Genomic DNA, 21,985 nt, shown 5'->3' on the forward strand with positions numbered 1-21,985 from the left:
TGCTAGCCATAATTTTAGGGGAATATTTTACAGGAGTGTAAGATTTGCCTTTTCTAAATGGGCATCAAATTATGTGTCACTTGTTAATACTACTATGTTTTGCCATCCAGAATAAAGGTTTATATTTCTGCTGCAGATTCGGTATACAATATTAAAACATCTCAACAGATAAAACCTTTTAAAACCATATTTCAAAAGTTTCCAAGCTGGTGATATTTATTAAAAATGTCAAATTCTTTTTTTCTAGCCATGAACAAGTTAAATAAAAAGTTCATTGGGGGGGGTGGGGGTAAGGGTGGCAAGGATATTTGACTGAGTGAGGCCTTGGACCAGACCCTTGGCTGGTGTAAATGAGCCTGGCTGCAGTGACTTCAGTGGAGCTACACTAGTTTCCACCAGCTGAGAATCTGGCCCTTGGACTTCATCCCTAACCACTTTAGAATACCTTGATGAGATGGGGCTAATTCAGTGAAAACAGGGGTTTAAAAAGCCTGCTCTGAAGCAACCACAGCACTTAGCAAACAGGACAGGAGCTAGCGAACAGGGGAGTTTTGAGAGGGAGTGTGAGAGCCAGATACACCTAATAATCATTCTCTAAACTTGGGCCAGTAACGCCTCCCAAAGAAAAGTAACCACATACAAACAAAGAACAACAAAACCCTGCAATAATCAATATAATATGGGCAGAAGTCAAGCAGCAAAGTGGGGCCTACCCAGTTTTTTGCACTGAACACAGCATGTACGATTATCTGCCTTGTGAGCAGATGGCATGTATGCATTCGGTGCGAGCAACTCATGGCCCTCGGAGACCAAGTACCAGCTCTTGATACCAGAGTGGCTGAATGGGAGGAACTAAGGGAGACAGAGAGATAGATAAATGAGACTTTCCGGGACACAGTAGACCAGTCCCATCCCGCAGTCCGACAGCCTCTGTGCTTTTGAAGAGGATGAAAGTATTGAGGAAGAACAACACTGAGCTGGAGCAGAGGAAAATAATCCCATAGTTGGGACCCTCCTTCCAGATGATATCACGGTATTCTCTTGCCCTGAGGATATCTCTCTGGGGGAGGGGACCACTGTTGTTAGGAAGAGACAGTTAATAGCAGTGACGGATTTGATTATCAGAAATATATACAGTTGAGTTTGTGATGACCGTGAGAACAACGGGTGCGAAGGTTGCAGACTCCTGAGACATGTAGGTAGACTGATGAGCAGTGCCGGGTGATCTTGTTAAGTACATATTCAGGTTTAACAATCCACACCTACAGTTTGTAACAGTGTGTGTGGTTTTTGTAGCGTTGCTACTTGTCACAAGATTTCCAGGGTCATCCTACCATTTTGGTGATGAGCCTGAAATGTGCAGCAGGTCCCAAAATATCAAATGTTACAATGTTCCATCATAGCATGGGCCTTTTTGGACTCAGTGTTACAACTGTGATGTGGGCATACAGTTTTGTGATGTGGTGTGGTAATGATCGCTCTATCGTGGTATGAGTTAGTCTCAGGGAGCAGCTTGAAAATACATCATTTCTAAGACTGTGACTTGTGTGAGTGCAGTGTGGTGGGAGTCTGACTGAGGGAATGATTTGTTTATATCAATAGGCTACCGAACTGGGAGAGAAGAACAGGCTTTGATTAGGGAATACTACAGTTCTTTATATCTATTTAATTTTGTTCTAACTTATGGCTGTTCAAGATGGGCTGCCAGATATACTTGTGTGTGTTATTAGAAGCTTGAAAATAATTTCTCTGCCTGACGATTTTCCTGATTTAAGTCTGGCAAATATAAATTACATGAGAGAAACAGAAAAATAAGTGAACTTGGCTCCACTTTGGTTGGTTCGTGTTTCCATACTAGTATCTCTCTGAATGAGCATCTTTCAGAACAAAGATCACTATTATGATCATGATGATTATTGGCTGGGAAGTAGCAGAGCAAAATCTATTATAAGTTCATATATATATATATGGGAGGTATTCTCTTTTTCCAAGCAACATGTGAGCTGGCCCAAGCATGTTACCTCCATGATGAATCCTGACATGATTCCCAAACCTTGGTATCATTTGTGGTGGTGTCACCAAGTCAAACATTATGGCAGAGTCTTAACACCTTCTCATTGCATTACTCTAATCCTCAAGCATAATAGGAGAGCATGTGTCTATTTCTGTTCAGCGCTGGACTGGATGAGCAGATATATTGTCTGAGAGCTAAAAACATTCTTGAAATAGTTTTAAAATGCCCTAAATTGAATGGAAAAATTCCAATCTCTCTTCCTATCTCCTGCCTTCTGATAACTGATCAAATTTTCCCTCCTGCCCTTGGGGAGCAGGAGAGGAAGGGAACGAATGGTTCCTTTTGGTTACAGGAGCCTCTTTCCCTGCTTGGCTTGCTCCCTTTCTCTCCCCCCACAAATAAAAGGTTTCACTGAAGCCTTACCTTTTTTGTACGTTGCTTTTTTTTTTTTTGTACTCATGCTGAAGGAATCTGGCCTCTTGGGAACGTCTAAGGTAATAAGAGTGTAATCTATAGGCCATTGGGCACAAGCCTGTTTATAGCTTGATAATCTCTCGTGCTCACTGAGCATCATGGGAAGGGAAACGAGAGCCCTCCAAGAGCAAGGAACTAATCTTGATTTTACTTAAAATATAAATTTGTGATACCGTGAGCTGCTTCTACTGCTGTAAAAAGTGCCGCTTCTGTAAGCGCCCATTAAATTTTTTTTAATGTTCTGTTTTGAATGGGGAAGGATATCAGTGTAAATATGTCACTCCACCAAAGTAAAGTATTTCTTAGAAATACAGCACCGTAGTACTCCTAGAAGTTGTGACTGCTCCATCGCAGCTACTGTTAAAAAGCCTCTAGGTGGTTGCAATGGCAGCATTCAGACTAATAACCCCTGTCATCCAAGGACCTCAAAGAAATGTACAGATTTTTTTTAATAAAGTACACTGTGGCAGGCATTTAGACCCATAATCCAGGTACATAAAACCAAGACACAGAGAGGATGAGTGACTTGCCCATGTTTACCCTGGGAGTCAGTTCCTGAGTCAGGAATAGATCCCAACAGTCCTAACTCTTTCATCGGCTGTAACCAATAGACAGCCCACAAGGCTCACTTTGTACAGTACCATGAACTAATAAAAATGAGAGAACTTACAACTTGATACTCCTGGGGGGAATTCTACACCAAAAAAATAAAAATTCTGCACACAATATTTTAAAATTCTGCAAATTTTAGTTGTCAAAATAACACTACATAATCAGGCCCGTTTCTATTATTTTAGTAATTTATCTCAAAATACCTGTCAGCAAGTATGTCTCTAACAATATAGACATACAAGAATTGCCCCAGGAGTAGAGAGTTAAAGAAACCCCTATGATAATTCAGTTTGTTTCTTTGCCCTTTCCCCACTCCACCCCTAGAGCTCAGCTAGGGGGCCCGACACCCACAACCTCTCCCCCTGAGTACATCCATGTGATACTACAAACATTTAATATCCACTCGATCCCTGATACATTCCATTTATTCAGCAGATAATTCAGTGCAAACAAGAGGTGGGGGAAAAAACTACCACAAGTTTTTGTAACAGGGAAGGCAATTAGGCCCGAGTCCAAAACCCACTAAAGTTGATGAGCAACCTTCTGCTGACTTCATTGGAATAGGACTCTTTCGTATGAAAAATGTATGTAATTTTAATTTTGGAGGTTGCAGTGAAGTGGGAGGAGGAGATATTTTTGGTGACACCTTCTCAAATCGAATTTATTAATAACATTTTCATTATATTTGTCATGAAAGATTATCTGCACTTCCAAAAGAACAATGAATTTATATTTTTCATTTTATGATAGCAATGTGTTTATGTGTATGGTGTCTTGAAGCTATTTTGTGTAGCAACTTAACTTCTGCGGGTCTGTCTCTTTGTGTTGAGGTTGGATGGCTTTGAATTTGGTTTTCATGCTATGGGCACTTAAAAGTGAAAATGGAAACAAAAGCATTTTGAAGGAAGCTGATCTTGTTTTTGTCTTTCTTTTTAGTATGAGATTTTTGTATGTGCTTTCTGCATTGGTAAAATATAAAATTCCATTGATAGAGTGGTTTAGATATGCTAAATGAAGGTGAGATGATTTGTGAATAGGGCTCAGTGAGTTGAGAGAAACTGTGTGAGAGGTTAGTGTTGTAGAAGCTGAAGGTAATGCAAGTAATATGTGGCTTAATACAGCAACTGAAATGCTACTGTGGAGAGAGAAATGAGTTTGGCAGCACCCCCACACCATCTGATGTATTAATACCGGAGTATTTGCACCTGTTAGCCTAAAGAGTTAAGTACAAAGATATTCTTTACTTGTGGATACTCCTTCCTGAAATACTATGTACAAGTATGGTGCCTTTCTCACAAGACTATGCTATAGATCATATAATGCTCCCTGTGTTTTGACTCCTTGCATCATAAATGAGGCTTTCCCCAGTATTAATGTTTGTATGAGCAAGATGGTTTCATTTACATACAAAGGTCACTTTAAAAGAATTCGTCAGTACTTCTTCATGCTTGTAATAGGGAAGATTTTTTACAAAGGTTACAAGTATAACATAGTTTCAAAATATTTTCCTGAGAGAACTTTTAGAGCGGCCCTGAGCTGGGCTGGGGCAGATATTTCCACATCCTGGAGAATTATAGGTGACTTTAATTTGGATATCTCGGATTGCAAAGCTCTCAAGGGAATGGGAGTTCAGCTTAGTAGCCAGAACACATGGAGACCTTATCCAACGACAGTCAACCTCCTTTCCTCCAGTGCTTCCCTCTCTCCGCACACACTCTCTTGAGAGGAGCTAGGTGGTTCAGGCTTTTTTCTTGGGAACTGGGGAGACTGAGGTTTTCCTCTGTGTGTCCGTTCCCCCTTTCCTTCATGGTCTCTCCTCCCACTCCCCAAACTCACCATTTATTTAGTGTAAGAATTGACCTGTTAGAATCCTGAGCAGCCACAGTGCTGCTGCCCTGCAACAAACTATCCTCTGGACTCTCAGGACTCTACCATAGCTATCCTTCATTAATGGCCTCTCCTGTGAAATGGGTTCGGCGTCAGTCCAGAGGTGTCCTCAGCATTTAAAAAAAAAAAATCACCATCATAATCAGCACCCTTGTTGGCAGTCTCATCAGAAAGGCCAGGGATCCACAGGAATGGAAACTACATTATTCTGCTGCCTCCTGCTGAGGAGTCAGGCATATGGGCAAGGAATGTGAAACAGCTATTCAGGTACCCCTCTTAAAGCTGGCATGAGAAGCAGTGAGATACAGGGTTTCTTGTGTATCAGCCCATTCCAGGAACTTTTCATTTAGGGCCCAATTCTGTCACCCTGTCGCATGTTGGAGAAAGTTCCTTTACTGTGGAAGTAGTGTCACTGAACTCACACAGGGGACAGCGTGGTTCAGTGGGCTGTGAGTTAGGAAACCTGAGGATTCTGTTCCCTACTTTGCTACCGACTCATGTTCCACTGGGAGAGTCACTTTGCGTCCCAATTCATAAACCCGAGGTAATGATATTCACCTTCCTTTGTAAAGCACTCTGAGATCTAGAGATGATGACACAATATAGAAGCTGGGTATTACTATTACTCAGTAGGTAAGGTATTTCTCAGCATGAGTAAAGCTGGCAGGATTAGGCCCGCAGGTATGTAAATGCATCTCAGCATTTCACAAAGTTGGGTGGTGCACTGGATTTTTCTTCTGTTAGTTTAGTAGCTTACTCTCAAGACCTACCTACTTTAATCTGTTATAGTAGTTTCCATGGGAGCTATGAAAACAAAATCGGAGAAAAAAGCAAGGCTGAATTGCTGCTGCCAGCCGTTGGCGTGTAATGATGTAAAGCATGTAATCAAATCATTGCATTTTACATGGCTGTAGAATATTGAGCCACATTGTTTAAGACAGCAATTTTTTCCTCTTTGCTCTTTATTTTTGTAACAAGGTTGGTTCCATGTTAGAGTTTCACAAGAAAGGTATTGAATCTTGCTTTCTCCTATGGTTTTCCATCTAATAAATGCTAATAAATATCTTCAATGAATGCACAGTGTAAACTTGTAGATTGGGACTGCAAAATATCTGGTGAGCTTTCTTAGGCCAGCCAAGTTTGAATAACTTTACTAAAGTTGTTTGAGGGTTGGACCCCTTTTGGCTCCCAACAACTGTCGAGCAAGTTTCCTGCCTTAACTCTTAACGCAGACATGATCATGCTAGATCAGATCAGTGGTCCGTCTAGTCCAGTATCCTGGCTCTGATTGGCTGGTACGAGATACTTCAGAAGAAAGTTCAAAGAAAACCCTAATATGGGGAGTTGTGGAATAGCTTGCCCACAGGACAAATTTCTTCCCAGTCCCCATTAGTTAAAGGTTGACTTATGCCCTGAAGCACAATTTCATATCCCTTCCATACATTTAGTTTTTTAATATTATAACTCTTTCAATCTTGCTAAGCTGTTGGCCTCAGTGTTGTCTTGGGGCAATGAGTTCCACAGGCTAGTTGTTCATTCTGTGAACTCCATTAGCCTCTGATGCAATAAAATATTTTTTTCAAATTGGAGGCACAGCTAGTAATATAGCAAAAAATTTTTAAATCATATTAGCTGATCATGTTAGCTCATGCTGGTGTATTAAACTGTATCTATACTAAGTGCTAAGTGGTGTTTCAGATGATGTTAATTCCTTTTTTAAAAACACCTTTTTTTTTCTTGTCAGTTCCTCATCTAGACAGACAGAGTTTAGTATGGCTGTCAGTCTCTCTTCAGGTAAAGACTTGGAATTGAGAAAATAAGATTGTTGCAGACTTTGTGGCTAGATGGAGAAATCTCAGCAGCAGCTCCCTGTGTTCTGTCTTTTGCTATGAGTTTCACTTTCGTTAGCCCTAAAATTAACTATGGAAATATTGAAATCAAGCACATTCCTCCTCCCCTCACCCCCACCCCACTCCCAGCTGCATAAATTGTCCTGCCTCTTCAGAGGGGTGGATGGCAGCAAAGGAAGATGAATGACATTTCATAATAAGGATGTTATGTCTTTGAATCTCATTTTGTGTTTTGGAGGGTTCAAGTGAAAGCTCTTTCAAGGTTATCTCAGGATGGGTAACATAGATTCTCCTCATTTTCAAGATGCTTGGCAAACTTTTCTCTCATCATGTGCTACACAGTACTAGCTAGCAGAGGGAAGCAGTTTCCTGGAGGTGTAACAAGCAGTCACATACCAAGGGCAGTGAGCCAGTGACAATAAATTCATAAAGCCTGAATCACAATCGAAGTCTTTGTGAAATACATGTCACTAGAAACTCTTTATAACTGTACCTCCTTGGTTCATGAAGTTTATATCCCCTTAATGACTGCATGGGCGTAAACATTAATGTTAGATTTTTGTGTTTGGTTTGTGCATCTTCCAACTCTTAGGCCATGTCTTCACTGAGGGGGAAAAAGGGTGTGGTTTTGCTTCAAGAAAACAATCTCTATGTATATCCTGGTGAAGGCACTGGTAATTTTTACCTAGATGTAGCTAGTGAGGTCATCTCTATACCCCTACCTAGAGTTTTCCTTGACTAGCTACATCAAACTAAAAATTCTAAAGTCCCTGGTCTCCACTAGGATTTTGCATTGAGTTATCTAACTCGATGCAAAAACGTGTCTTTTTTGCAGTGAAGATATAGCTTCCTTATTTGTGAAGTAGTACTATGTATGCTCTACAGATTTCATCCTTGTACCTCATTTTCAACCTTGTACCTCATTTTCATCCTTGTACCTCAACCATTTTCATAACGGTTATGATCTTTATCTAGAGTCAATAGTGCCAAAAGACTTGTTACCAAAATAAGTTAAAAATAACATTAGGTGAAAAAATTTGAATTTAAGTAATTCCTAATTACTTGATTTTTTTCTAGATCTTTTGAAGGGAAAATTCAAATTCTTGATTAAAAAAATCCACAGTTTTGCAGTGTATTTCTTTGTTCAATATTTAGGGACAGATTTTCAACAGTATTTAGGTAACTAAAGATTCAGGTAGAGGAATATTCAGCACCTAACCTGCCTAGGCACCTAACTTCCTACTTGAAATCAGTGGAAGTTGCAGGCCTGACCTGCTTATGTGCTTTTGAAAGTCCCACTAGGCACCTAGTCTGCATTTTTAAGAGCCTAAATAACTTAGCAAATCTGGTCATTAGTGTCCATCCAACAGCCACTGATGTCAATGGGCACTACACTGTGGTGGCAAACCATTAGACCCAGGATCAGCAACCTTTCAGAAGTGATGTGCCGAATCTTCTTTTATTCACTCTAATTTAAGGTTTCGCGTGCCAGTAAAATATTTTAACGTTTTTAGAAGGTCTCTTTCTACAAGTCTATAATATGTAACTAAACTATTGTTGTATGTAAAGTAAATAAGGCTTTTAAAATGTTTAGAAGCTCATTTAAAATTAAATTAAAATGTAAAGACCCCCAGACTGGTGGCCAGGACCTGGGCAGTGTGAGTGCCACTGAAAATCAGCTCGCGTGCCGCCTTTGGCACCCATGCCATAGGTTGCCTACCCCTGCATTAGACCATGCTTCCTCGACAAATATCAATTCCTAGGAAAGTTTATTATCCAAATCAAAAAGCTAGAATACTGATAAATGTTCACATTCAGATTAGACCAGAATCACAGAGAGGTTAAAAACTGAAATAGACAAATGACGGTCCTAGGTAGCATGCCAACAAGGTGCAATTAGGCTGTTTTGAGTAACTATAGCTACTTCTCTCATAGGTTTTTGCTGAGCCTTCCATCAGTGTGTTTGCACTGGAATGTTGTGAGGGCAGAGAGTTGCACTTCAAAGAAGCTGTCAGTTCTGTTCTAAACAAGGACCTTCACTTTTACACCCAATCCGTATGGGTGAGAAGCGGATTGTAAGTATGGTAGAAATATTTCAGAGACTGAATTTGTGTTCTCCTTCCAATTCCCTTCCTATATGATGAGCTTTTGCTGTATTTGTTTTGGCTGTGTGTGACAAGTAAAACCAGAGTTTCCCAACATTTGGGGGAAATCAACATTGGAACTCGTTTGTACCTGGACCTGAACAGGATACAAATGTGATCCAGTCAGTAAATCAAACCCCCTCGTGCAAGAATCTGCTTTTTTAGCTGCTTAAAAGAACAAACAGTGACCAAAAAGAACAAACAGTGACCAATAAGGTGTTGAGTAGGACAAACCAAGGAGCAAAAAGTAAACCATTTTTAGACTTCCATGAGAAGCATCTTGCATCCATGAAGTGACCCTTTCTCCACTGCCCCCGCTTCTCCTCACCCTCAGAAAATTCCAGATACCCTTTATCCTGGCTATGCTTTGTGGCCTGGATTCAAAAGCCTCCATCAGCCCCCTTTTTGCATGGAGTCCCATATAGCCACCAAGTTGTGCTGGAGATTGTTGACTACGATTCTTAGCGGCCATTGAGTATACAACAAATAGCTTCCTTTTTTTATTTTTTAAGTTAACCTTCAGCTCATCTTCCTGTTTAGTCTCCATATTCATATGACCAGGTTGGCCTCGGAGCTGCCTTTGAGCAGTTTAACGTCACCATTACAGACTCCTGAAGCGAATTCCAAAAAATGAATTTAGACCTCTATTTTTCCTTCACTACCATGTGTAATGTACATTTCTATACTTTTATGCAGTATTTTAAAAATAACACTTCTGTGCCTGTCCTGGGCCCATACATTCAATCACCAGAGAGAATTGTAACTTTTGCAGAGTAACAGTATACGTGATATCAGTGCTGAGCATCCTTCTTCTTTTTATTCTGTGTTTGTACAAGACGTAGTACAAGGGGAGCTTGTCCCTTACTAGGCTGCTCGGTTATACGATTAATGGAAATGATAGAAATGTCTGGTGTCGTAAGGCTGTTCCCACCCTTCTATTGGCCCTGTAGTGTGAAGCAGACTTAGCAGTAGGTGTGGGTGGTCAGTGCTAAGTATAGTGGCCTTTGTATAAAGTTGGTGCCCACTTCAGACAAAGGACATTAAAGTGCTTTTTACAGGAAAATTAAGGTAAAGGTAAGGATGAGTGAAATCTTCACCCTCCGTGAGCCATCTGTGATCCAGCCATGCCCATGTCCATGTTCCTCTGAGTGCTCTTTGAGGATTATCTTCATATGGCCTGAAGCACTTGCAGTAACATGACATGGTTGGGAGTGGCATTGGGTTGGCCTCATTGAAATGCACAACCTTATTTTTCACATGACCAGTTTTTGCAAAGGTGGTTAATGATTGAACTAACTTTCTGGGTGATTTAAGTGGGTATTACCAGTGCCTGTAGACCTGTGAGTGAGTGTAAACTGCCTCAGACAGCTTTGCCGGTGTGCTTTCCCTCTGGTTTCAACATCACTGCCATTCCAGTCCGGAGCCCTTACTAAATACAGATTATTTGTTCTTGTTGTGAGGTAGCTTAGAGGCCAGTGACAAACAGCAGCAAGATTTGAGGTTGAGAATAACAAATTAATTTTCCTTGTGACCTAATCCAGTTTTAGCCTGAGACCTTTGGAAAGGCTAGTGTTGTGTGCATTTGCCACCTAGCTGCTAACATTTCATTATAAATGTGAACATGCATATTCCTACCTCCTTGGAGTTAGCATGGTTTGCCATGGGCCACCATAGAGGATGTCCTTTCCCTTAAGAATCTGCTCACGGGGACGTTTATGGGCTTTCTCTGCCTCACATTGGAATGGGGGTGGGGGATATTAAATCCTCCACCTTGACAGGATTGGCTGGGGTGGGAGGCCAAGGCCCATACAAGGGAGAAATGAGGTTGGGGAGTAAGGAGCACTAACCTTCCTTCTCACTCCTTACTATCGCTGGCCATGTTAACAGACTCTCTACATCTGGGAAGAGTCAGTGCAGGTATGGAAAAGTCCTGAGAGAGTCTCCCTCAGGGCTAGTTCAGCGTTGGAAAGAAATCCCCCCCCCGCCCCCCATAACAGTTTTGGCTGAGCTGCTGGTGGTTTTTCACCTGTTTCTGAGCATGTTGTAAAATCTCTGGGTCAAGATTGAGGGAACAGGTGTTGGACAATTGTAGCGCTTTCATTGGGATTCCTTCTGGGTGGTTTGTCTCAAATAAGAGTCCATGCAGCAAGATTTAGTGTTCTCTTGACCTGTTGTCCCAAAAGGCAAGGTCAGCTTTTGGTAAGTAAAGAGGCTAAAGACAACTGCAAGTTTGTGTATATGGGTGGGATCTCACTGTCATGCACAGGCCGAAGGCAGCAAGGGAAGAAGGCTAGGTAGGGATTGCAGCTTGGAGGGGGGCCATATCCCCGAGTGGCTGGGCATGGACATGCCTATAGACCTTAATGGCTTTGGTTGGAAGGCGACCATAAGGACTGATGGCTGCTGGGTACCAGTTTTGGTTATCTTTTGAGTTAAGTTTTACTGTGATTTAGAAGTTCAGTAAAACTGCAGCAGAGACCTTTAAACTATAAAAGCAATAAGAACTTTATTGGCAACACACCCACAGTTGACATTTACATTATCTTCATATTAAACTTTGATCAGCTGTTAGAACTCTGTCAGGTGTGCCAGGTCACAGACAGTCATTCTAGCTAGTTGGGCTAACAAAATGCTCAGAGTAGGTCTACACTACAAACTTGCATCGGCGCCACTGCAGCTGCACCAGTGTAGCGCTTCTGGTGAAGATGCTCTAAGCTCTCCCGTCAGCTTAATAACTCCACATCTGCAAGAATTGGTAGCTATGTCAGTGGGAGAAGCTCACAGTCTAACCCAGCACTTAGGTCGGTGTAACTATGTTGCTCGGGGGTGTGGCTTATTCACCCCCACAAGCTACGTAGTTATACCAAAGTAATTCTGTGGTGTAGATCAGGGGTCAGTCTAAGTGACTCTTCCTAGGTTTATTTCCGTGAACAAGACACGGTTATGTCTCTGCAGCTGAGTGTGACAAATATATGTCCTTTGCAAGACAATGGGTTGAAAAAGCAGCTTAAATCTTTGTTCTCTTAATCCTATTTGAATCTGCACCTTTGTTTGTGCATTCCTTTGGCTGAGGTTTGTGTCACCTGAGTGACAGGACTAATTGCACTGCACCGATTTCCTCATGAGCACAGAGTTGTACCCTCATGTTCTCTATTGAATACCCAGGGTAAGTGATGTGTTTTTATGGCTGCAATTCACATTCTCTTGTTTTTTTGAATACAGGTGCAGTTCCACACTTGTCTTTCTATTATTCAAAAAAATCTTCTTTCCCTCTCTCCTGTCTTTTATGCACTAGAACAATGCTTTGGTAATAGACACTGTATTTACATTGAGACTGTTGGGCACTGCTGAAGCTCATACCTCTGAGTGTGCAGTGATTTTGCCCAAAAACATTTTAAAAAAATACAATTGTCAGCAATATGGTAAAATAAAAACGAAAGAATTTATAACTGTTGTCGGTCTTATTGAATAGCTGTTAGTCAGGACTGACGGGACCCCTTTGAGGCTTATACACAAACATACACTGCCTATGAGTGAAGTGTGCATGATCAGAAGAACTTTCTCCATAGTACGTACAGTGAGAGAGGCAATGATGGAGGCTAGACCTCTCATCACACTTCAAGCAAATAAAATAGGAAACGTAGTAAAAATAGTGTGTGCTTTATGCTCAGATGAGCTCATGAGAAGAGCATGGAGAATTCACAGTCCACAAAAGAACATCCTTCAGATACAAATCCAAGATGGGAATATCACTGATGCTCAAAGATACAGCTTGCAAGCAACACTGTGATGTGTGTAGACTGGATAGTGTATAGTGGAGGAGCAATTTGTGTGTTGCTCTTGGTATATTTTGAAGATGGTATTCTAGTACAGGTATAAATGGTATCATGGATGTGTTAGGCTACTGTAGTTAGTAATACTATGATTGAAAAGATGTTTTTACTATGTAAAATCCTGTTGTAGCAGTTTATAACTTTCTGAAAGTTAGTTAGGATTAAATTTCTCATACCTGTTCTTGGTTCTGTAGTGCAGTTTGGTATAACCTTGTTTGGCTCTTCTGTAGTTTGTTTCACATGTTGACATAGTTACGTGAGATCCTGTTTTGCCCTCTGATAACTAACCTTTGTGGCAGTGTAGTGTGCTGCAAAGCCTGTCTCGGTGCTCCCTGGAGTGAGTTATGTAGCTCGCTTGTGCAATGCAGCAATCCCAGGCACATGCCCATTCATGTCTACAGAGGGATTTTTTTAATCTTCATATGACCAGGTCAAAAGTTTAAAGTAGTTTCCAGGTTTCATATTAATATTAGGGAATACAAAATAGATCTTGAGATAGAAAAAAGCTCTTAACCCACTTCAGGTACTCTACATATCTGGCACAGTAATATAAATACAGTATAATGCTATCATGGAAAGCCTTTGGCTTTTAAAAATATTCAGTGTTATTTATGTAGCTTTGTTTTGCCATATTTAGAGTGTAGCACCTTAGGGTTTTGTTTTCTATCTTTATTCAGGTGGATTGCATACGAAGGAGGAAATTTCTCAGGAAAACAAATTCTGCTAGAGCCCAGCAAGATTTCAAACTGGACTGAATTCAGTGGCTGGAGCGTAATTGGCTCCCTTCGTCCTATGAAGCAGGTACTGTAGGAAAAAGTGTTTTGGGAATAAGCCCCTTTTCACTCCTTTAAAAAAAATTATTTAATACATAAGTATCGGCTGAGAAATCTGACCAAATCCTGATCCAATCGAAGCTACTGAGAGTTCTGCCACTGATTTCAATGGGAGCAGTATTTTACCTCTGAAATTGGGTCCTGGTGTGGGCTACTTGGCCCTATCAAAAGTCACTGAAGTCAAGGAGAGCCTTTCCATTGACTGCAGTGAGCTTTGGATCAGGCTTATAGAGAGGAATAGACTTGTTTAAAGACTTCAAGTTACAGAGAATCCACCAAATATTTTCGTTTAAAACTGCAAGTGACCCAGGCTCTTTTCTACAGTGAGAATTTTTTAACGTAATAAAAACTCCCCCCACCCCCGGGCTGGTAGATGGAAATGGTTGTGTGTGTGTGTGTGTGTGTGTGTGTGTGTGGTGGGGTTCCGCGAGCCACACATAATGGTAAAAGAACCGCACCTGGCTCGCGAGCCAGTTTGACCACCCTTGCCGTAGGCACTGGCCTTGCTTGCTCCATAGACTTACCGTTGGACAGCTGATCCAGACTCTTACTGTCTGTTAAAGTTACAGCCTTTCACTTCAGAAACATCACATTACCCTTTCATGTCACTTCCATTTGGGCATGCAGATCTGCTACGTCCATTCTCTTGCCAGCACAGAGGCTCCAAGGAATGTTACAAGATGCTGCTATTTTTTTTAAATGCTGTTTTTTATGTATGCATGTAAAGCTACTTGGATCGCTAAAGGTCATTCATATTTGTCTAGATGCCAGTGTCTTCAGTGTAGGGATATGATCCACTCCCAAAGAAGAGCAGGACAATATCGCAGAAACAATCTGCAGCTTGTTTGCTTATATTCTCCTGCCTTCTCAGTGATGTGCAACAGAGCAAAATCAAAGTTTTCAACTTAATAACTAGCAAAAAGAGAGTGAAACATGTCAGAAGTGACTACTGCTTAATGGATGGACAAAAATGATTCCCTTAATGACTTTATAATGAAGATTCTCTCTAATGGTGGGGCATAATTGTGCACATAGTTGCAAATGTTTTGGGGTGGGCTTTTCAGGGCAGGATTTTAATGAGCGTGATATTTAGATTTCAGTTTTAAAAAAATCTCAGGAGGAATTTTGTCAGCAGCTTTGAACCTCCTTTTTTCAATAAAGATCCCTCTAACTCACAATGCACTATACTGGTGCTGTTTCAGTGGCCCTGAGGTATGTCATGGAGGAACTGTTTCTTAAGCTAAAACCTCTCAGAAATAGCTTTGCAGACTTCCCCTGTAATGAGCTCAGTCATTGGTGATACCTGTTCAGTGCCCTTTTTAGTGTGTGTTCCTGAGCAAAAAAGTGTAACATGAATGGCTATAAATTAGAAGGCATCCCCACCATTGTTGCTTGTGGCCATCCACCTGCCATACCTCATCTCTTGCAACAATTTTTTATAGCATGTTCTTCCATTCCCCAAACCCACTTCACATCTGAATATGTAAAAGACGTTGGAATGGAATATAAATTGGGGAAAACTGCTGTAAGAATGCTAGCTATGCAGGAGATGGTGGGAGGCTTTGCTCACACCTGCTTATACAACATATACAGTATAATGGTCCTTTTCTAACTATCAGCCGGCAGTTTACATCAGAATAAAGAACCGAGCCCAGGATAAATACTTGACGGTCACTGGAAACCTATCAGATGCAAGAGCTACTTCAGTGTGTGTTTCTCCATACAATGGCAAGAATACCCAGATCTGGCACTACTGTCATGGACTCTTCAAATCCAAGGTGAGTTACTGAATGTTGGAGGTGCAATGTATAAACCCACTCTCCTTTTGTCTTGACTGTGAGTCATTTTCCATGGCTCCATGGTCCCCTCCTGCATCCTTATAATAGCCTTCCTCTCCTCATGCGCCTTTCTTCCATCAGAGCTCTCCTTAAACCGCACTTCCTTCTATCACTGATTGTCTTCACTGTCTGCTCCCTGGGGTGCTGGAACAATTTATATAGTGGGGGTGCTGAGAGCCATTGAACCAAACTGGAACCCTGCACCTAATGAAAACCACTTCAAGCCAGCACCCCTAGATCAAGCATCTCTGCTGCTCCCATGCCTGAGCCTTACATCTTACTTCTTCCTATTATCGGTGTCTAAATTAGACAGAAATTCCTCCTGGCACGAACCAAGTCATCTGTATAAAGCACTGTGCAAGCGCTTTGGTTGTTACGTAAGTGAAAAACGTTGATTTAAAAAAACAACCCAAAAGCCTTTTAACCCTGTACAGCTTTTAAACAAACTTTTTTAACTTTCCAGCGTGTTTTCAGGTAAAGGCGCACTTGCTCTGAACATGTCAATATGCGATATAGTCGCTTCTTGTGTAAACCTCTGTGCATTGAGATGAAAACGAACCCCTGGACATGTTATGACATTCTGTTTCCCCGTTGTGTTTTGCTTTCTATCTGTTAGGTACTTTTTAATGGCCCCCCTCCACTTCCATAATATCTGAGCACTTCATAATCTTTAATGTGCTTCTCCTCACAACACCCCCATTAGATAGGGAAGTGCTATTATCCCCATTTCACGGATGGGAACAGAAGCACAACAAGACAAAGTAACTTTCCCAGGATCACACAGGAAGTCTGTGGGGGAGCAGGGAATGGAACTTGAACCTGGGTTTCCAAAGTCCCAGGCTAGCGCCATAAGCACTAGGCACCATCATTCCTCATTTTGCTTTGCTTGTGTAATAGTAATATGCTGGCAGTATCGTCTCAGTAAAAATTATATAAATTGTATTAATTCATACAGTGATAATTATATAAATTGAGTTGAAGGAGGAAAAACTGCAGTTTTGATGCGCAGTTGTGCTGTTTAGAGACAACTCTGAGTGGGGCCCAGTGCAGAGTCTCAGGTCCCCAGGCAGTGCTTTTGGATGAATTCTACCTTGGGGAGACCAAATTCCAACACATGTGCAAGAGGAGTACTCCTCCCTCTGCTCCCGGAGTGGATAAAAATCAATGATTTTTAAAAATTTAAATAAGGGTTTTTTTGTTTAAATTAAACACAGGTCTGTTTTTTAAAATTGTCAACCTGTGTTAAGGTCTCAACTTATTGTAATCTATTAATATAATTTAAATAAAATACACAATATTCATCAATACATATTTGCTGACAAGTTTAAGAAAGTCAAACCACTGAACTGGTGGAAGTCACTGGCTAAGCCCCTGGAACTAGAGTTTGTTCAAGTGCTAAACCAGCTTTTGACAGTTGTAGCCTCTTCTGCAGGTGCAGAGAATTTTTTTTTCCATATTGGCTTATTCAGGTAGTTCAGTTCAGGAACTAGTTCATTCAAAGTTAAACCAATTGGAAATTGAAAAAGCAGAAAAGTTTGTTTTCCTCTTCCAATCTATGAATAAAGTGTGAGAAGATGAGATCATCTGGTTCTAAAATCTCGAAGGACGTAGTGACCCAAAACAATCTGTTCAGTTCACTAACTACAGATAATACTTTCTCTGTTTAATAAATCGTTTTGTTTTAAATGCAAAACATGTTTTGATAAACTTTCTTTTTCCATGTGTCCAGCACATTTAAGATACTTTTATTTAGTTAAAAAAATCAAATGCTGTCTTTTATGCACTTTTGATTTAATTTGAATTTCCATCCAAATAGTGCTTGACACAAAACAAAACAAAAAAAACTCCTCAAATATATCATTCACCATTTCCTAACATAATGAAAAAAACAAAAAAATTAAGAAACTGAGTGAATGCAAATTAAACTACAAAAATATGTGTATAGGTATAGTGCAGTTGGTCTTCAACATTTTTACACCCAAGAGCACTTTTTGAATTTAAGGGCAACTCAGGATCTACCGAGGCCCTTCCCCAAAGCCCTGCCTCCATCACTCTACCCCCCCCTCCCCCAATCACTAGCTCTTACCCCGCCCCTTCACTGGGCTGGTAGGGGTTTGGGGGTTGGGAGGGGGTGTGGGCTCTGGGCTGGGGTCGAGAGGTTTGTAGTGTGGGAGGGGGCTCTTAGCTGGGGCAGAGTGTTGGGGGTGCAGGCTCTGGGAGGGAGTTTGGGTGCAGGAGGGGGTTTAGGGTGCTGGCCAATGGGAGCTGCAGGGGCAGTGCTTGCAGGCAGGAGCTGTGCAGGGACGGAGACTCCTGCCACCCCGGGGCTGCGCTGGCCGCTGCTAGGAGTGGCGTGGGGCTGGGGCAACAGGGAGCCTGCCTTAGCGGCAACCCTGCTACACCACCAGAGATCACGATCGACCAGTTGGTGATCACTGGTATACGGCATACTCCTGGTGAGCAAAAAGCAGCACCAAATTTTAGTGTCAAGGCTATATTTAACTTCAAATCCGTGTTTTATCAACCCAGTGAGAATGAATCTTTGTTTAGGGAAATAACTAAAATACAAATCGAAACATGATTAAAATAGATTGTTTAAATCAAAGTTTCCTGCTTGCTAATTTAAATCATGATTAAAATTAATCCACCCTGGCAGTGTGCAGGCCTTACACGGTCTCTCCAGTCTGCATAAGGGGCGATCACAATGGGTATGTCTCCATAGGCCACGGCAGTGAGCTGCCCAGATTGACGGACTTGAGGTAGCAGGGCTCGTGCTAGCACTCTAAAAATAGCTGTGTAGACAGCGTATTGAAGCTGGGGCTGGGGAGCCCACTCCTGTTTTTTTTAATAATGGAGATATACCTATCTCCTAGAACTGGAAGGGATGCCAAAGGATCATCGAGTCCAGGCTCCTGCCTTTGCTAGCAGGACCAAGTACTGATTTTGCCCCAGATCCCTAAGTGGCCCCCTCAAGGACTGAGCTCACAATCCTGGGTTTAGTAGGCCAGTGCTCAAACCACTGAGCTGTCCCTTCCTAGGCTTCAGAGTCTGAGCTCCAACCCAAGCCACAAAGTGCTGTCTGCACAGCTAGAGTTAGCGCAAGCCCCAAGTCTTTCAACCTGGGTTGGAAAGTTTGCTTCTGCTGACTCTGTACGTGTACCCAATAAAGCCTTCAGATATTTTAAGTGACCTGCAAAGAAAGGAGTAAAGAATTGCTGATGGTTTTCTTTTTCTTGCATAAAGCCTGCCTGAAAGTTCTACTTAATTAAAATAAAACCGTGATTATTTACCTTTAGAGATGTCAGGAATAACGTCTGCTAGTCTAACCAGTGAACAAGCTATTAGTTGTAAGTGTGATGAATGTAATCTGCTCAGAGCTTAGTGGTGGGGTCCAGTGCTAATTACAACACTCTTATTTTGAGGTGTCGGTTGCAACGACCAGATTCTACTGTTGTTTTTTTTTCTCCAAATCTCTTAGGCTATTGCTGCATGTCTTGATATTGTCAGTGGCAGAGACCTACCTGGAGCTAAAGTAGCACTGTGGACAGAACATGGAAAGGCTAGGCAGAAGTGGAGGCACAATAAGGATGGAACCATCAGTTCGTACCTCAGTGATCAATTGGTTCTCGATGTCAAAGGTACTAAAAAGCTCATCTGCTATTACAAATGCATGTTTTTGCTGTAGGCAGTTGTGGCTGGCTGGGATGTTCCAGTTGTCTGTTCCCTCAACCAGCTTGCACAATATTAAACAGTCAGCTTACTCTGTTGGGAGAGGTGACAAATGTTCCAATCCACAACTATGTATTTTTGCCAATCACTTTTAGTGTGTGAGACTGAGAAAAGCAGAGTCATGCTCTTCCATAACTCCCTAAATCTTAGTTGTGAAGTGGAAATTGGTGAAAGTTACCAACATTTACTAAGGGGAACATTTTGAACACTACATTGCAGATGACTTCAGAAAAACAGACTTTTTTTTTTTTTTTTGAACATTGCTCCTTGTAGCTGATCCCAGCTGTTTGACCAGCCACTTATCAGTTTTCCTTTAGGGAGTGCAGAAAGACAGTGTCTGGAAGCAGTATTTGTACAAGATGAAAATGCAATTTTATGTTCAACAAAACTCCCACGCCCCCTTACCATAACCCTATTTTGGTACAATGAAAAACTGCCAAAAACTGTAAAATATCCATCTATATACATTGCCCTGTGTAAAACCAGATTAGTATCCAGTGGCTTCTTCATACTGAGTCTTTCCAGTATGCTGTGGTAGAGCCTCACTTCCAACTACCGTAATAAAGAGCCAGCTCTTCTTACCATGTACTTTTAATGACAGCAGGAGTAGAGTATAAATCAGCTACACAACCACTTGGGAGGGCAGATTATTTGCTCTTAAAATTTTCAGGATAGTGGTTGGCACATAGGATTAGGAGTTAGGCAACCTGGGCTCTACAGCTAATTCTTGCTGGGCAGAACTGTTGCTGGCAGTGCAGCTAAAAGGGAGCATTGCTGTTTAGGAAGCAGAATTTCTCAAGACCTGCCAATAGTGTGGTAGCTCTGGGAGCATATAATGGTACAGTGATTCTCTAACCATGGTGAGCAGAGAGTAAGCTAATCTGATAGTACTGTCTCCTCTTCATTTCCAGCTGTTGAGATGCTTTAAAAGAGCTAAAAATACATTACTTTATTAATCCTTTTCCATGTAGCCAATTGCTGTAGCTACACGAAGGGTGTTTTACAGTCACAAATGCAGGAAATGGTTTGCACAATGGTAAATGGGAGAGAAAATGTCCAGGACCACCTTTGTTTTGAAAATTATAGTTCACTTTATTTACAAGTTTACTGACGCTGTTGTTAATGATTAAATCATCTTGATTCTTGCAACTAGAACTTACAGACCCAATGAAAAATATATCAGCACCAATAAAGAGTTCCCAGCCCACAGGGGTTAAATTAAGAGGAATTCGGGCTCCTAAGTTTTAATTTTAATTAATCATTAATTTTGTTGTGCGTAGCTTGATCCTAAATCATTAAATACAAAGTTTTCCTTATTAGTACCATGGATGACAGGTTTTAAAATATGAAATCAGATATTTTAAAAAGCAGTGTCTATTTAACAGGATACATGTTGAAATTGCTTAAACCTGTACTGCTTTATTTAATGCAGGATCTAATATTGAAGTGACCAGGTTGGTACAGGAGTAATAGAGTTGTTGAATACTATATTCTTTGGGTGTCTGAAAAGACATTTAAAATGCAGTTATAAATAGCAGGTCCCTAGGAGCATTTAACTCTTTGGTATTTACGGTTTGTGACCTGTTAATGCAAAACGCACAAGAGTGCTACCACAGTTGTCATCTATGCTACCTGGAGTCACAAGGGAAACTGAAAGGCAAACCCTGGCTCAGGATTGTGGCATTCTACACCTGTAAACTATGCTGATAGTTGTAGCTGGAGCTCTGGATTTGCTAGTTACAAGAAGCAGAAATGCATTTAAGGGAATGGCTGAGAGCCAATGTTCAGTTCTACAGTCCCTTAATTCTTCACCCTGGCAAAAAGGCTTTTCCTGAGCACAGAGGTACACTTGAAACTAAAAATCCTTCTGAGGGAAATAATAAAACTGAGAGCATGCTTTCTAGCTCTCTGGCAATTATGTAACTCTTATTTGGCCAATATGGATGAAACTGGCAGCTGAAATCTTAATGTTTGGTTCTGAGTGCTATAATATAAGAAATCTATTGACAAGCTGGCGAGAGTTCAGGGAAGACAATACAAGGGAACAGAGTTAACAGTGGGATGAAGGGAGTGAGATTTAGGATGAATATGCAGGGGGGAAATATTAGGCTCTCTAGTGATTTCCAGAGGGAAGCGGTAGCAAATCCTTTGCTTGACACTGTTTATTGGGTCTAGTTTTAAGAACCAGAAAATGTACTGGGAAGTACAATGCTGTACAGGATAAGCCTGCTGACTTTGTTATAGGCCTCTCCCACCTCTCATTTCTGTGATCAGTATTTTAGTGACCTGTGCCTCCAGGGAAGGCCATAAGGTACAATCAGCAAGGTGAGGAGAAAAAGGGCACAATCTCAGAAGACCCAGGACAGAGATCTCCAGGAGGGGCCAGGAGTACAAAGGCAGCAGAGAAGAGGTTGTGTGTAACGCTATTATCCTCCCCATTCAAAGGCTCTGAGTGGAGGGGGGAAATTCAAAGCACTCAAATTTGACTGTGGTGGAGGGAGATGGAAAGAAGTGTGGGGAAGAGGGGTCAAGTGAAGATTGAGTTTGCAGACTTGGAGAGCAGAGATGGAGAGAGTGAGTAGAAGAGACACAGGGTGGAGTTGACAAGTCATGGTGTTTAAAGTAGAAAGAAGCTGAGAGCCCTCGAGCAGACAGAGGGAGTGGAAGGTGGAGAGCTCCTGCTCTTTATGAACATTGCATTAAGACACAGCACCTCTATGCCATTGGACAGAGTGACAGGCACTGTAGCCATTTTACAGCTGAATAAATTA

At 41.4% G+C, this 21,985-nt stretch overlaps 1 protein-coding gene across 1 annotated transcript in view; it reads left to right on the forward strand.

Annotated features, from left to right (window-relative positions):
* CRYBG3 (crystallin beta-gamma domain containing 3) overlaps positions 1–21,985 on the forward strand; it is a 135,904-nt gene that overhangs the window by 112,062 nt on the left and 1,857 nt on the right. The window contains exons 18-21 of the mRNA XM_075072861.1: positions 8,773–8,912; positions 13,492–13,615; positions 15,267–15,425; positions 18,964–19,123. Of these exons, the coding sequence (XP_074928962.1) occupies positions 8,773–8,912; positions 13,492–13,615; positions 15,267–15,425; positions 18,964–19,123 (583 nt within the window). The remainder of the gene's footprint in view (positions 1–8,772; positions 8,913–13,491; positions 13,616–15,266; positions 15,426–18,963; positions 19,124–21,985) is intronic.

Source organism: Chelonoidis abingdonii, chromosome 1, assembly GCF_003597395.2.
Source record: "Chelonoidis abingdonii isolate Lonesome George chromosome 1, CheloAbing_2.0, whole genome shotgun sequence".
Taxonomy (NCBI): Eukaryota; Metazoa; Chordata; order Testudines; family Testudinidae; genus Chelonoidis; species Chelonoidis abingdonii.